The sequence below is a fragment of the Pagrus major genome, chromosome 16, assembly GCF_040436345.1.
Source record: "Pagrus major chromosome 16, Pma_NU_1.0".
NCBI lineage: Eukaryota > Metazoa > Chordata > Actinopteri > Spariformes > Sparidae > Pagrus > Pagrus major.
Genome location: NC_133230.1, coordinates 3,870,499 through 3,886,653, shown reverse-complemented (window position 1 = coordinate 3,886,653; position 16,155 = coordinate 3,870,499). Strand labels below are relative to the sequence as shown.

Here is a 16,155-nt window from a genome sequence, read left to right as displayed (position 1 = left end):
ATGTTGAAATAAATGTTGAAATTTTACTTTTCTTTATGTTGCAAAAGAAATGGTTCTTAAATTTGTGAATTAAAAAAAATCAGCGGTGGTTTGGGGGAATTTCCCAGTGGAACAAGAAGAGCAGACAACATCGGGGATTATTCATGTGTGTTTATCTGTGTAGCAGAGAGGGGAGGAGAAGAAGTACAGCTGCAGATTTTTATTTACTTTTGGACGTTTGCTTCGTGATCTTATCTGACAAGTTCATGAGATATACGTGCTGATCTCTGCCTAACAGTTGCGTCCTTAAACACCATCCTTCAGATGGACTCCAACTACAACTGCCTAAAAACAAGACTGATGCACAACTTTGTTTAGCTTTCATTTTAGCAGATATTGTGTAACTCTCACTCTTACTCTCGATGTATGAATCAGTTTTTAGGTCCATGACTGTTTATCTTTGTACTCATACCAGTCTTTTTTAGGGAACATTTAGTGTTGATGTTTCATCCCTGCAGATTAATCTTGGCTCTTGTTTCTGATGTTTATTGTGCAGCATGCTAAAGACAAACATGACATCTGAATGTGATCGACTGCATTTTATTGAATCCTTTATAAAGTGATTAGATAAAATGATGTGAAATGTGTTATTATGGATAATATGTACAGGTTAAACAGAACATAAACATAAACTGTAAACACTTCAGTTTAATATACACGTGGAGTAACGAGTCAGTAGGTCTTGAAGCAGGAGTGTGGCAGAAACATGGCTGCAGGTAAAAAAAACTTTAATGCCCGCTCTCCTTTATTTAACTGCTTGGTTCCTGTGTCGCAGTGGGCTGTGGGCCCACGATGCCGTCAATCCACTCGGTGTAGTGGGAGATGACGGTGTAAATTCCAGGCTTTTTTAACTGACCACACTTTCTTCCTCCGTTGGAAGTGATGCCCACTACGATGCCGTTGTAGAGCAGAGGACCGCCGGAGTCACCCTGAGAGACGACAGAAGGACAAGCAGAACAGGGCTGAACAGGAAGTAACAGTAACCTGCTTAGACCTGCATCTGATAAAGTGCAGTGGGGACTCCAGTTGGCAGGAAGCACAGAATGACAGTGAAAGGTCACTGACAATTAAAACAGTAAACACCTGGATATCACATTGCAGGATCTACAGCTGGGCTAGCAGCTCTGTGAGGCTCTGCAGCAGAGCTACTTCAGCGAGCTAAGATGCTCACAATGATGTCGCTAACATGCTTACATATGATGTTTAATGTCTTAGTTTCAATAAATTAGTTTCAAGAAGTTTCAAGTTTGCATGAAAAACTTGCAACAAATGGCAGAAGTTTATAAAAAGTTCAGATAGTTTACTTTGAAATACCCCAAACTGCCTTACAGAGCAGTGTGTGTTTGTGTTTTCTCATGGAAAATTAATTTAGTATCTGTTTTCCAGAGATAATGAGATAAATTGAACTGTATATACATATAAGAATATGTAGTTTATGTAAGTCCAGCAAATAGAAATATTATCTGGTTTTGCCATAAAGTATCTAAAGTTTCATGCACAGAAAACAGAAGAAAACCCCCAAACTGGTTGTCTAAATTGAACTTACTTAGCTTATGTTCATCATAACTTGATGTTGTCTATCCCATTTTTATAAAAAAAACATTTATAATCAGTAGTAGAGAAGGAACTAAAACTTACATCACAGCTGTCCTCTTTCTTATGTGGTTTAGTGCAGGGGTCTGGGCATACTTTATGTGCACACATCATGTTATTGGTGAACTTTCTGCCAAAGTAGTCAGCACGTCTGCACCGTTGCCAGCTGACGATCTCCAAGTTCACCTCCTTGAGCTTATCGGGTCTGGACCCCAGGTTATCGAGGGATCCCCAGCCGGCCGTTTCCACCTCTGCGTCTGTGCCGGGGTTTGTGCCACCTGTTCGCAGGTACTCCACAACTGTAACAGCTTCAGAGGCGTTAAATGGACGATCCAGCTGCACAATAAACAAATAAATCACACATTACTTTGACTCCATCTCTAGAGCTTAGGCTTCTGTTGTTGGGTTGTTCCTGCTACATAACACATTTACACAAAATATACACTTGCCTTAATTAAAGCGATGTCATTATCATAATTAATGTGGCTGAAGCTTGGGTGATTGTGAAGCTCCAAAATATCAAACGTCTGCTTCGTCTCTTCAGGTTCGCTCAGAGAATGAACACCCAGCACGACTTTCCTTCCATTTGGCCTGTGAAGAAAAATCACAATAACATTGTAGCATTGAATAATCTACAAAATGTTTCATAACACACATCTCCATTTTCTATTAAATATCAATTGATACAGAAAAGAATTAATCAGCTAAATCATTCATAAACACAGGATAAATAAATATGATATTATTGCCACTAAAACCCACAAACAAAATCTTATTTTAATGACATTTTCCCCACAAAACTACGTTCATAATGATCAGAAGAAGGTCGCCTCACCCTGTTGGCAGACAGTGTACTGCAGTCATCACCCACTGATCTGCAATCACAAACCCTCCACACTCATGTTTCATATTCTCTCCTTCTGGCAACTGGATGGAGGCCATGTAGGGCCGAGAGTGTGGCGCTGCCTCTCTGCCACCGATTATACCCTCGCCTAGGTATGATCAGAACACACGATCACAATGAAGAATACGCTTGCATTAACATTTCTGGTTGTATACAGTAGCATACACACAAAGAGCAATGTCAACTAGTGCATGGCAAGGTACAAAGTCACAGTAAAAAATGTGGGGAAAAGTGGGAAAATTAACAAATAATGCCAAGGAAAGAGCACGAGTAAAGATTTGCAGAAAAATACATTGGTAACACAATAATACAGTGGAAACAAGACAACAAAAATCTAAATCAATGCACACGAATGACTAAGAAGTGAAATCTTAAATGATAAATCATCAACTCACTGTGTGAAACGAGGGCAACAACAAAAACGGCAGCCGCCACCAGAACATCTCTCTCTGCAACCATGATGCTGGTTTAACAAAAACCAAAACCGACTGTGGTGTTTTAAAGGCTCCCACTTGAAAGAAAGGAAACATAAATCAAGTAGATATGGTGCAAGACACGAGTGGGAGTCTGGCAGTCCTCCTGCTCCCCCATTTCCTGGGACGAAAAACAGGAAACCCAAACAACATGTTCACTTTTACTACTTTCTCTTACGTCTATAAATTAGCTGACGATTATTCTTCTTGTTAACTTTGAAGTTATAAAAAAGAAATGTACACACATTCCTTCACAACAGACACATACGTTTAATTATAAAGTGTTTACATGTATCGACGGCAGCAGATAAGGTGCAGAAACTTTCCCTTTTTGAGTCGTCTAATGATGTTATTCCATGTTACATAATGCTGAGATTTAGATGACCCCCTTGCCGACCTTGTGCACTTAAACAAAACACTCTTTTCTTCCCGTAAATCCAGCAGGAAAACATGAAACCCAGCCAACCATGAACAATAAGTACACTTGACATACTTTGCAATTACAGTAGGTCATAAAATATTACACCAACCATAACACTGTAACTTGCATTTTATGTCAGTGCACAATATACAATAGTACACTAGTATTTATCATTACAGAACACAGGGTTGTATTATGAAATGCAATCAACAAACAGCATTCTGATCTAGGGGTTATTATTTTCAATGTGTGTGAAGACTGAGCGGAGGGCAGTGCATATGGCATCCTCTGTGGGCCTTTTACTTCTGAATGCAAACTGATGAGGCTGGCTGAGACCTAAAAAAAAAAATCCTGTCAGAGTTTGAAGAAGACATACAACAGATTATTCGGCATGTATTTGTTTTAATTTTATAGAAAATGTAAATCCTGTATATAGAAATTTTTAGTACCTCAATGTTTCTATTTCTATTTTTTTGCAAAGTGCATTGCAAGACACATACGATCTCTATCAAAGAATCCACGTGACATTAAATTAAAGCAAATGCTGGGTGTCTGTGTAATGCAGGCCAGTCGTACTACAGTCTCACTCATCAAAAACATGACATGACTTCTTCATCTATTATCTGCAAACACATTGGGCCAGTGCAGAGGCGGTAGATACTGTAGCTGATGTAAAGGAATTCCTCCCTGTCTTCAGCACCTTCTGATAAAGAGAAAAAAGGCCCAGACATGAACAGAACCAGACAGCAGACGTTACCCCCTCCAGGCTTCATTAGAAAGGTGACAAAAGATTGAAAACTTATTACAAAGGATCTTGTAATAATCATCTTTCTCTCTGAATTCACTGAAGAAACACACAGATTCAGATCAAACTTATTTTTTTATCATGATGCTGACATGTCTTAACCAAATTTCGCAACTTTTTCTAATTATTCTCTGAATCAAAGATGATGCAACTCAGTTGAAACACAACTGCCAACATGTCTCCTTCTCAAAAACACAGTTCAGGTCAGGATGTCACTTGCCCAGGGGTTTTATACGCAGCGTCTAAGTGCTCACAGCAGTAAAGACTATAATTGTAGTGTCGTGAACAATTCCCTCTATGTCTTGAATTAAATATTACACCCTTACTTCCACCTGTCTTTACCTTTTGTCTTTTAACTTGGCACCAGTTTGATGTTACTTGTCCAGACAAACAGTTTTTTTTTTTTTCTGCTTCCAGAGCGGCTCTGAGAAATGTTTGTTTAACTGAACCTCCTTGGCTCCTCGGCTGCTGTTTGGACAGAATAATCCTGTTGTGAACTTGTGAAGAAATATTGCCCTCGGTCTGGGAAATCTTCTGTTTGGCTGATTGTATTTGGGGAGGAGGTGCAGCGCAGGGGAAGAGAGGTCTTCCAGGAGATTTACAACTCAAATATTTCATCCAGTGTTGGTTTATTTCAGCAAAAGGTCTGCTGCACCGCGTGATTACTGAATATTGGTGCTCTTGTCAACCTGGATTTACTTCTTTTTAAGTGCCACCACATTGTGCAGCTTGTTCCAGCGGTTATTTTTTATGGACAGCGTTATAGATACATGAAGAAGCCTCTGTGTTGCTTTGTATTTGTGAAAAAACAGCTACAATCCATGTTGTAGCTGTACAGCCCACATCAATAATTAAGCATGAGAAATTACACGAACACTCGCACCATACACAATATTTTTAGACTCTGAGTTCCTGGTGGGTTTGGAGGCCGTCGTGTAATCGAAAGCTCCCTTGTACAGAAGAACAAATGTGCCGAATCAAAAAGTTTAGCTGCTGCACCGTCAGACCGTATAAGAGCATCATCTGTCACAAATGACATTTTGATTCAGTGATATAAATGGTCTGGAGTTTTCAGTTTGTTGCAGTGATTCGTTGCCAGCTGTTAAATTATTACTTAAATTTGCCACCAAATTCTCTAATTCCTGCTTCTTAAATGTGAATATTTTCTGGTTTCTTTACTCCTCTAATACGCGAAGCTGAATGTCTTCTTATGCTGCTGTAACTTTTCCACCAATCTACAGTAAGTCAGCACAAACATAAGATGTACTTCAATATCTGAAACAAAACGTCATGTTTACACTTCATTTTATGGATCCATCATTTTAGTTCAATTTCCTACAAGGTTTATTATATAAATAGATATACTAAACTAAATATATAGTTTTATAAGAAAAAATAGGGTTATTTGTTGAGTTTTTAAGCAGTTACCTGTTTAAATATATAAATCCAAGTAAATATAGTGTTTAATAAATGTTGAATTGTCTTTGCATTGTCAGTTGACCTGCTGTGTATTGGCTAACAGACCTCTATATTATACTATAATTGGAGCAATTGAATGCTGTGTTTTCCATAAAACTATTAACAAATCACGTAGTTCTTTCCAGGTCGCCTCTATTATTTTACTCCCTGTAAAATAAAGCACTGCACACATCACTTTTGTATTGTATGTCAGCCAGATAACAGATAATTTATGGTATTCTGTTCAATTGAGTGTTTTTTATGTCTTTGGTAGATTAGCTTGCAGTATATTGTGTCAAATGAAGCTGTGGAGTCTGTTTTTATGACACAGAGACATGAAGCAGAGCAGGTCTGACACTTTCTAATTGTAGAGCTGCACTGTCCTCTGCAGGTACAAACAAGTACTGCTAGAAAATGTGAATATTACAGAAAAACAAAACAAACAAGCTCATCAGTGTTAATGAAAAAGTGTACCTGCTACCTTAACATGTAACATTTCACCTAAATACTGAGTGTTTTGCTGAGTTAAAGCCATTAAAGTTAAGTGAGCGAATGTCAAACAAACGTCTTGTCATGTTGTCAAAGTGTTACAGTCTATTGATTGAAAGGCCAATTTAGTATCATTATGTCTCTTTAGTCAGAAATAGGCCGATTATGAAAATTAAAGTTGCACAAACGCTTACTAAGCGCTTCCTTCCCTAATCTCTCAGGGGTTTGACCTTACACCGATCATGCGGTCGCATTACTGTAAAGTAGGGGGAAATAATACGTGCTATCTCTTTATAACTTTTTCCAAACTTCTCGCCAATTAAGTCGTGACTCACACGCTCACAATTACAAGTTAGGGAAGAAGATAATAGTCAGAAATTACAGGTTCAAACTGACAAAAACATCTGTATTCACCGAGATAATGAGGAGTTAATTAAGCTGCAGAAATTTGCTTTAAAAATGGAAAAAAATGTTTTTTTTTAGATTTTAAGTAACAAGTTTTTTATATTTTTTTACACATGCACAGCTAATATCCACATATCTAATGTAAAAAATGACCTGTTTCCTATGATTGATGATCAGACTTTTGATTGGCACCTGAGCGTTGTTGTTGTTGCCACGGAGATGAGTTACAACTGCGACTGTAGCCTGGAGCAACTGAGCCCACCCAGCCAGGTATGCAAGTGTGTGTGCGTGTGTGTGTTACACGTGTTCATGTGTGTGTACCTGTGCAGTCATCCATATCTGTTCATCCGTGTGTGTGGTCTGGCACCGAACCAGTTATCAGAGGTGAGTTAACAGAGTCATTTTCCACTTTATGTTCTCTAAATGTTTCATTACTCTCTCTCTCTCTCTCTCTCTTTTTCTTTCTCTATGTCTCTCCTCCCTCGCTCGCTCGCTCATTCCAGCCTCTGACTTTCATTCTCAGACACTGAGTCAGCGAGGCCTGTCAGTCTGCCTGGCAGGCTCTCTATCCGTCAATCAATCATTCGGTTCGTCTGTCTCTTCATTATTCAGTCAGATTGTGTGTCTGTTTATGTCCTTGATCTCTTCTTGTCTCAGCCTGTTCCAGTCTTTTTTTGTTTTTTTTAAAACTATTATCTTATTGCATTTTAAAGCAATAGACATTAGATGCAACAGTTCCACACTGACAGGTCTTTTAATACAAGGCCTAGAACTGGTCAGTGACCAAGTCTGCAGGGCTGCAGGGCTGCAGGGCTCCCCTTTTGTAGATAACAATGTTTTAAAGCCCCTGACGATATGTACACGTCCTTTTCTTGCAAACTACTATACAATTTATTTTGAAAGTTGTCTTTAATTAATAAAGAGCTGCAACTTCACTGTGACATTGCCCAGTGGAAGCATTAAAAGTGACATGGCATCATGCATCCTATTTTTTCATTTTCTCAAAATTGTCTCAATGCAAATTTTTACAATTTTACATTATTTATTTAGCCTCCCCTGCACCCTCCTTGTTATAATGAAAGTAAAGATATCACCTTCAAATATTACTTTGGTAAAAGTGAAAGTCACCCATAGTACTTAAAGTACTTAAAGTCTTAAAGTGTCTGATATTAAATGTATTTAAGTATCAAAGTAATCTCCTCGCAATAAAGTATTAAAAGTACAAGTAAAAGTAAATTAAGACTGAATACGACTTAATATACTTAGTTACCTTCCATCACTGCTAGTTTATGATGTTTTTAACAGTTGATTTAATATTTTAATATCACAACAAGAAAACAAAAATAAAAGGCAATGATATATGCAGAAGTACCCACAATTTAACTGTTCAAACATATTCAGATCGGGCTGTTCTAACTGTTACTCAACTGAACATGACTCACTTTTATGTGTCACCGTGATATAAAGAAGTCGGTGAGTCACCGCTGCATCAGTCACACATAAACACAAATTTAGGTGATGTGTTGAAAAGTGTCCAAAATCATTCTGACAGACACCAACCCACTCAAAATAATGCATTTACCAAAAACCAGGGGCAGTAAATAAACCTTCACCAACACCAAAACAAATTGAAGCATTGAAGACATCATAAACCACATGTGTAGTCTCAAAAATGACCATGAATTTTTAATCAACAGGGATATTGTAGACTTTAATCATAGTTACATTTTTGGCTGACTGACACTTGATTTACTGACATGGACCCAGATGAAATTTGGAGCTCGTATCCACACATCCAGTGAGCACATGCTGCACAATCTGTACCGATTGTGAAACAGTGGGCCTCTGGGCACAGACATGTAAAAAAAAAAAAAAAGGAGCAATACACCCAAACTAAAAGAGACACGATACAGCTGCAGGCTGTGACTTTGTAGTACTGTTGTGTCTCCTTCAGTAAGATCTTACAGGTGAACCTGAACTCTCAGCTGCTGCTATTGGTCTAAAGCTTCACCTGAACATCAGTGTTTTATTCATGCTGCAGGTGAAGAGACTCATTACATTCAATACCAAAGGCAATAATCACAACCAGGACATAGTTTTAACTGAGCTTTGTGACTTTCACTTTGAACAAAGACTCTGGCAACACAAGCACCAGAATAAATGTTTGTTTAGGTTGATTTTTTTCCATGTTTGTCTCGTCACAACGCTGTGCTTACATTCTGGCTAGTTTTACAAACCAAAACCACTTGGTTAGGGTTAGGATTACATCATAGTTCGACCCTTGAATACCCATTTTGGTCAGCCCAATCATGGATGGAGATGGTCCAACTTCCCATGAAAATAGCTGGTTCTGGACACCACAAAAACGGCTGGAAATGAACCCAGGTGTCTTTCACATAAACAGATGCGACCAGATGTCTTGGTAGAGGCAGGAAGTCTATTGGGATTGAAATTAAAGCGGTGTTATGATGCTCTTGATTTGAACAGAACAACAAATGTGAATGATTTCTCTGGTATGTTGTGGCTTTCAGTGATCTATTCTTTCTTTTTGGAGCTGCCAATAAAGTTGCCAAGTGCTCCATTTAAATGCTGTAACAACAGAAACCGTCATTAAATGATGAAATGATGAAAACGTTGACTCGTCACCTCAGTTTGCGTCTCTCTTGTCGAGTGGTGGTCTTGTGCTTGGTGCTGGCGTTGCTCCAGAGGAGGGGGATTACTGTTAAACGGGTATAATCTCCACTGTTTCCTCCATCAGTCCAGGCCCATCTGATGGGAGCTGGTGTTTAGGAGGGGCTCCACAGGACGAGATGCTCTTTAACTGTAATCTCTCTAATCTCTCGTCTTACTTCAGGCCGGGGTCCCACAGACCTGCCGTCCTCACACTCATATTTCTCCCAAAGCCATTTGGAAAACATGACAGCCTGTATTTTCACTTTGGAAAATACAGGCACTCTTGAAAGGTGTGTATGTTTTTTTTTGTTCAAGTGGGAAACCCATAAAACATAATTATTGTGCTTTAAACCATAATCTACTGTGTATTTCAGGGAAGACTGATGATGAATCTTCATGTAATGAGTTTGGAAACACATCAAACCTTAAATGTGCTTTTTAGACTCTGGTTTTTCTTCTTTTTCTGGATATTGTCTTTTATTTTGTCAAAAAAAAATCAAAAAAATCAAAGTTTATACATCAGTTTTTACTGATATGTGAGAGAAAAAAATTACATTTAAAATAAGAAGGGAACCAGATACTTAAATGCACAGTGTGTAATATCCCTCATTCGTGGTTCTTCAGTCAAATAAAACACATGCCGTTTGCCAAAAAAGTGGATTTATCTTCACTCCTGTTTATCAACCTGACTGCAGCAGTGATCCGTGAACGTGACCTCCATTGTCGGGTGTTTATGTTCTGTGTTGTTGACTGCTGAATGGAGCTGGATGGGAAATACACTTCACTTCATAGATGTAACATTACAGGAAGGAGAGGGGAAGAAGAGAACCAGAGCGTCTGTTGAGTTCTGAGTTTATTCGGAGGTTGACCTGAATTCAAACACACACACACACAAACACCCTCAGTGCCCTACTGTTGCTCGCTTGCAAATGTAAGACCATTAAATAACCACCATTGCTGAGGAAAATCGATCTGACAGGACTTCATTCAAAATGTTAACAAACATGGAAACATTTCAAAGTTTTATTTGCGTCAATTTTTTATCTTGTTTGCAGCTGTCCTCACTCTCTGAGTCTCTCCTGGAGGTTCAGCCCGTGCTCATCAGAAAAATGCACAAAAAAGTTGTCTGTGTGAGCAGCTTATTAAGGCCCATATTTACATGTCTTGCTAGGTGGCGACCTCTAGTGGCCGGGGCAATTATTACGGCAGCAAAGGAGGAAGTCTATGATGTTTTCCTAAACCTAACCAAGCAGCAAGTTTACGTCGAAAGGTCTGGTCCGCTTGTCACTGGTACACTCCAGAGGTCATCTATGTTGTTTTAGGAGTGACTGCCATTCGACCTTTTCAGTTTTTAAGACATGAGGATATGTTGAAAAGATATAGCGACAGGCAACCAAATTAAATGTTACCTTGAACAAAGTTGCTAATTTCTTAAATATACAACAAAGGTCTGTTCTGTTTTAATGCAGAAATCCTACATACATCTTTATGTTTCCATATGGGAACACTGGCAAAAGTATTTTCCATTTTCAATGCAAAAATTACATTTCCATCTCTGTCACATGTATTTGGCAAAGGCATTGAAAAAGATTTGCATTGTATGTAAAACATGCTTCATGTGAGCCCAAGAAAACATGATGAAAAATTCTAATGTTCACATGAGAAAGTGTTTTTTACATTTTACATTTAAGGCATGTTTGTGTGCACATGTGTGAGTTTGTTACCGTTTCCCATCAACGGGCGAATCCTGTAATCTGACATTATACGGAAATTTGTGTGAATGTGTGTTTTTGTATTATCACATGCCGACAGCGTGTCAGCTATTCCAGCCAGATTCTTCGAACAACTGTGTGACTGTACAAGTTTGAATGTGTGTGAAAACCATTAGCTTCTTTTCTCATGAATGGTACAACGTGTAAAGCATCTGCCGACTATTGGTTATTCCACTTTTTCCCATTAAACGTGTGTGAAAATGTGTGCTGAGCGTGAGTGCGTCAAAGCCTCCTTGTTTCCCAGGCGAACACTGAATCCAGTAAATCTGACATTTCTCTTCCTGGTGGTGGTCCCAGGAGGATCTCGGGGAGATTCCACCTTTCCCACATCGCTCCTTGATCCACCTGACTCCTCCTCGCCTCGCCCATAAGCCTGCCTTTTGTCCCCATCTGCGCACAGCGCTCAGTTTGTTTGTACATCCAGAGAGCAGGGTGAGAACGAGCGACAGTCCCACAAACCTGAAAAAACTGGCTGCTCTATGTTCCCACAAAGAACCAATTCAGAACACGTGTAAAGAAATTAAGACAATATGTGTCTGTAATTACCTCTGGGAGTAAAAATGAATCCATGAATAAACAACAGGCATTACAAAAGGAGGTTAGAGCAATAAGAAGGTCCAAAATTTGACTTGGGAACAGAAAAAGGTTGGAAAAGAGAAACTTTCTGACGAGGAATGACTATTTCTGTTCACACTTTCTTTTCTACTGCACTTAATATCACCATACAGTAGTGCATTTACAGGTTTCTGCCATACAATTAAAACTTCCACAGATCCAAAGGAAGATTTTACACCAAAACAAAAGAGACATTATTATATTCATTGTTTTCAACTTAATTTTGCTCTGTTGAAGAAAGCAGACAGGGTCAAATAAAAGGAAAAAAAACTGAATTCATGAGTGTTTTTCCTTCTATCTGCTGTACTCAGGCCTCTTTTGCAAAAGAGATCTTGATCTCAATAAGATTACCTGATTGAATTAAGGTTGTCTGTATAAACGATGGAGTATCTCCCCCCCAGTAGACTCGGCTGTAGTTACCCCTCTAGCATCACTTCTGTATTGGAGGTTGGCTGGAGTTGTAGGACGGGTCAAACAGTGGACTTTCTCACCAGAGACCGGAGTTTGAGTCCCGTTTGCAGCAATGTTTGTCACTTAAACAGCTCACATTGTGTAATTGAATGTAGTTATTTCAACCCAAAGTATGATCTTGTGCCTAAACCTAACCAAACCACAACCTTTTGACAACGTTTGTTAGCCTTATTTCCAAAAAGTGTAACCGGATGTCACATTTCAATGAACAGAGTAAGCATGAGGGGGATACGAACAAACGTGAAATAAATAAAAGATATAAAATGGGTTTCCATCCAAATTTTGACAAATCATGATATTTCCAAATATAATAGCGATAGAGAAATGACAAAACATTCAGGCTGGTCTTTGGATTTAAAACTTTTTTATCCACGTAAAGTCCCAACCTGCTACATGCTACTTTGTCCAGTGGGAAAAATATATAACATTGTATTTTATTTTAGCTGAAGATGACAGAAATTAATCTCAACTTTTTGTATGGTTATCGGTTTGTATGACTTTGGAGTACTGCAAAAGGAGAAGACTAATTAAAGAAAAATATAACAATAGCGTGGGGCTAAGAGAAAGGACAGAAAGAGTGGGTCACAGCAAAAAGAGAAAGAAAAGAGGAGGGAAACAAAGAAAAGATTTGCATACAGACAAAGAGAGGGAGAGGGAGAGAGAGAAAGATCTGCGACCGAGAGCCTCGTCTCAACATGTCATGAAAGTGAGGTTTTTCAGACGCTGTAATTTACACAGATTCAGATTCAGATCACTTTGGCAGAATATTGGACCACCTGCACTTCAGCTCATGTGAGCAACTTCCAAACTCCTGAGAGCGGAGGAGAGAAAACCCGGCGTTTCACTAAAGCGTGAGATCTGAGGCCAAAAACAGCTCACAGTGCTGCTCTGACAGTCTGACACCTCCAGTGTGTTTGGGTGTACATGTGTGTGTCTCAGCCTCGAGGGATTCAGAGGGTTTAAAGCTGCTGTCACTGGAAGATGAATCTATTGGAAGCTGTCAATGCTTTAATTGTGGTGAGACGCTGGTTCTTCCCTCCTCCGAGTGTCTTCGCCTCCCTTTATTTTTTTCGTTTTAGCAATTTAAGATTTGCGTTTTTGGGTTTATGGGACAGATTAGAGAGAAGATAAAGGGTTTTAAGAGAAAGCTGAAAGTCCTCAGGTAGATTTAAAAAGCAGAATGATTTATTGCATGAATGTCTGCCAAGTTTCTTAAGTAATATGAACACATCATATCATGTTGGTGTTATCTTACAATAGAAGATACTTTGTGTTAGCTGCTTTACGGTGTTAATAATGGTGATTTATGGAGGCCTCCGAGGTGGGACAGGCACTGTGGTGAGAAACAACAAAATGATGGGGAAAAAATTAATTAAACGGAAAAAAAAGTTTCATAAAGGACAACAAAAAACATTATTAAGACAATCCCTGCCCCCATATTTGAGAAATGCCTCGAAAGGGCCCTCTTTGACACCCCTATGATAGATAAAACATTATAAAGGGCCCTCTAGGGTGCCCTTTAACGTCTCATGACCACCTGGTGCCCTTTATTTTTTTGCCCCTGACCCTCAAACATCCCGAGTCCGCCACTGTTTCAGTGCACAGTCAGCATTATCACTTCCAGTTTCTCCCGGTTCTTCCTTTACTTTCTATCACCTGAAGCATTACAGTATGTGAGCTGTCATTGTTGCAGTAAGGCCTTGTTTACTGTAAATTGTGGTGATCAGTGTCCTCTTGCAGCAGGAAACATTTGGACACGTGATGACATGACAAAATCAGTGTGTGTGTGCTCTATTAAAATGTAGACCTGCAAGCCCAAATTCTTCTTAATTGACACATTTGAATGGCCCTTTCACCAAGCAACCTCAAATACTTCTTCTCGACCCTTCTTCTCAGTTAATTTATGACCTCAGTGAACAGTTTCCTGATGAGTTTATGGTCTCAATCGCTAGTTTCAAGTGTTCTTCAACACAGCATGATGTTCATTTAGTAAATTATGGTCCCATTCAGATTAAAATAGACGATAAAGCAGGGTATGCTTTAGGGAGTGGCTACCGTGTGATTGACGAGTTGCTACCACGACGTGTCGTTGAGTTCTTAGTCGGATCCACCGTACAACCTTCAAGTCCAAAAGAGGTCCCTTCTGGCTCCAAAAAACAGATGGCAACGGCCATAATGCCAAACTGAGGCTTCAAAACGGTATTTCAATGTCCCGCTGTACAAATCTGTCTGGGTATATTCATTGCATGCCATTCCCTGTCTCTTTTCCCTCGTTTTTCTGTCATCTGTTAACTGTCAACTCTCTAATTATACCATAAAATGCCCGCCAAACAATCTTCAAAACAAAAATAAAATCACTCATTCTTAGCAGGACAGGTGCTGTTTTAAATCGCGTTGGGACGAGGACCAGCTCAACATCGTCACCGTCACATCTGGTCCATTTGGCAGGACGTGACATCTGTGGCTCCTTTTACAAAGATCCCCTCACTTGTACAGTTTTGACCGACATGGATGTTGACAGTGTGTCTTTGATGTGCGGGCTGTGACGGGCCTCCTTCCTTTGAAGCCGCTGTGAAACAGTGTTTGATGCGGACGTGGGACAATCTAGAGGAGCGAGGAAATAGCAGAGGGTCACTCGCAGGCGCTGACCCTTCCAACCATTGTCACACACGATGGAGACTCACTCAGCGGGGAAAGACACCGACTAAATCTTCGGACGGAGGTAGACCTGCGCCGCTGATCTTTGATCCAGACTTCACAAACATTACACGCGCAATAAGACGGGCTGGGAATATTGTAGGATGAGTGACAGAAGATTAAAACGCTCATGAGAAAATAGTTTAAAAATAAACTGTTACTGGCAGCCAAAGTGACACCAGTTCTAATGTTCAGATTTGCTCTGTAGTAAATCTGGAAGGCGATACAGGCCACAACAAACGCCAAGAACCATTTGCAAATACAACATAACCCTCTGGCAAATCACACACTTCAGATCTAAACAAAAATCCGACTGCCATGTTGGAGTGGGTGTCATCCGCTGTGCCCATTCACAACCGCGGCAGTGAAAATAAAAACACAAAAAGTCTGAAGGATCCCTACTGTCAGTCAGAGGAAAGGCAATCTCTTTCATTTCAAGGAGTGTAAACACCAGGGGATTCTGGGACTAATTTGTTGAACATAGTTACAGTTGTCAAGGTAAAAAATCGGCCCCATTTGAAACTCCTCTCGCTGCGATGTTTACGTTGGAAGTGGTTTTATCGAGTGCCTCAGGCGTATTATGGCTAGACAGGGCCGATTGTCAATAACTGTCACCCGCAGAGGGGAGGAGGAAACAGGGCCCATCTGCCTTCGCCTGCCATATAATTAGCACTAAAACAAAACACTTTGTGTTGAAATGCGGAGACTGGCACCCCTGCCAAGCGCACATAGCATCGCATGCCCAAAGAAAACATCCATGGGTGGCATGATGGAACATAATCGCCCTTTTCCGACTCATGAGTTATGCTAATGACGCAGATCTAGGACACAAAGGCACTATTACCAGCTAATTAAAAACATTTGAACTATGCCATCCATTCTGTGCTGTTGTCTCCTGGTGTGTGTGGGTTTGTGCAGACGCAGCGAGAGGACGCACCTAAAATCCACCTGTTCCCCCCAGGGCTCTGCGCTGATAAAGCCCTCCTGGAAAGGAGGAAAAGCCTGCAATCTAAACTGGTAACAGATATATGTGAATATTAAAATCACTTGATATTATCCTCCCCTAGAGAAGAAAAACAATCGCACCATTGTGCTCGGCGCTCACCTGTGTTTTGCTCGGTGGTTTTTACTAATGGGAGTGATGAATACGCCTCTCTAAATGGCTTTACTCTCTCACACACCACATCGCTGCCAGATCATCCTCACAGTTGGATTAGATTCATCCGTGCAAACACAACCGCTGCCATAACACAGCCAAGACTAATTATTAACAAGAACAATTATTTATACATATCTAGCGCTTTGATATTAGTTACTATAGTTCATGTTTTGTTGTTAAT

General features: G+C 39.8%; 1 protein-coding gene across 1 annotated transcript; it reads right to left on the bottom strand.

Annotated features, from left to right (window-relative positions):
• Positions 1 to 563: 563 nt before the first annotated feature.
• On the bottom strand, positions 564 to 3,039 carry cfd (complement factor D (adipsin)). The gene is made up of 5 exons (XM_073483608.1): positions 2,932 to 3,039; positions 2,468 to 2,624; positions 2,082 to 2,223; positions 1,678 to 1,968; positions 564 to 968 (listed from the first exon to the last, which is right to left on the bottom strand). Exons 1-5 carry the CDS (start codon positions 2,993 to 2,995, stop codon positions 789 to 791), a joined length of 834 nt encoding a protein of 277 aa, XP_073339709.1. The 5' UTR covers positions 2,996 to 3,039; the 3' UTR covers positions 564 to 788.
• Positions 3,040 to 16,155: the final 13,116 nt, after the last annotated feature.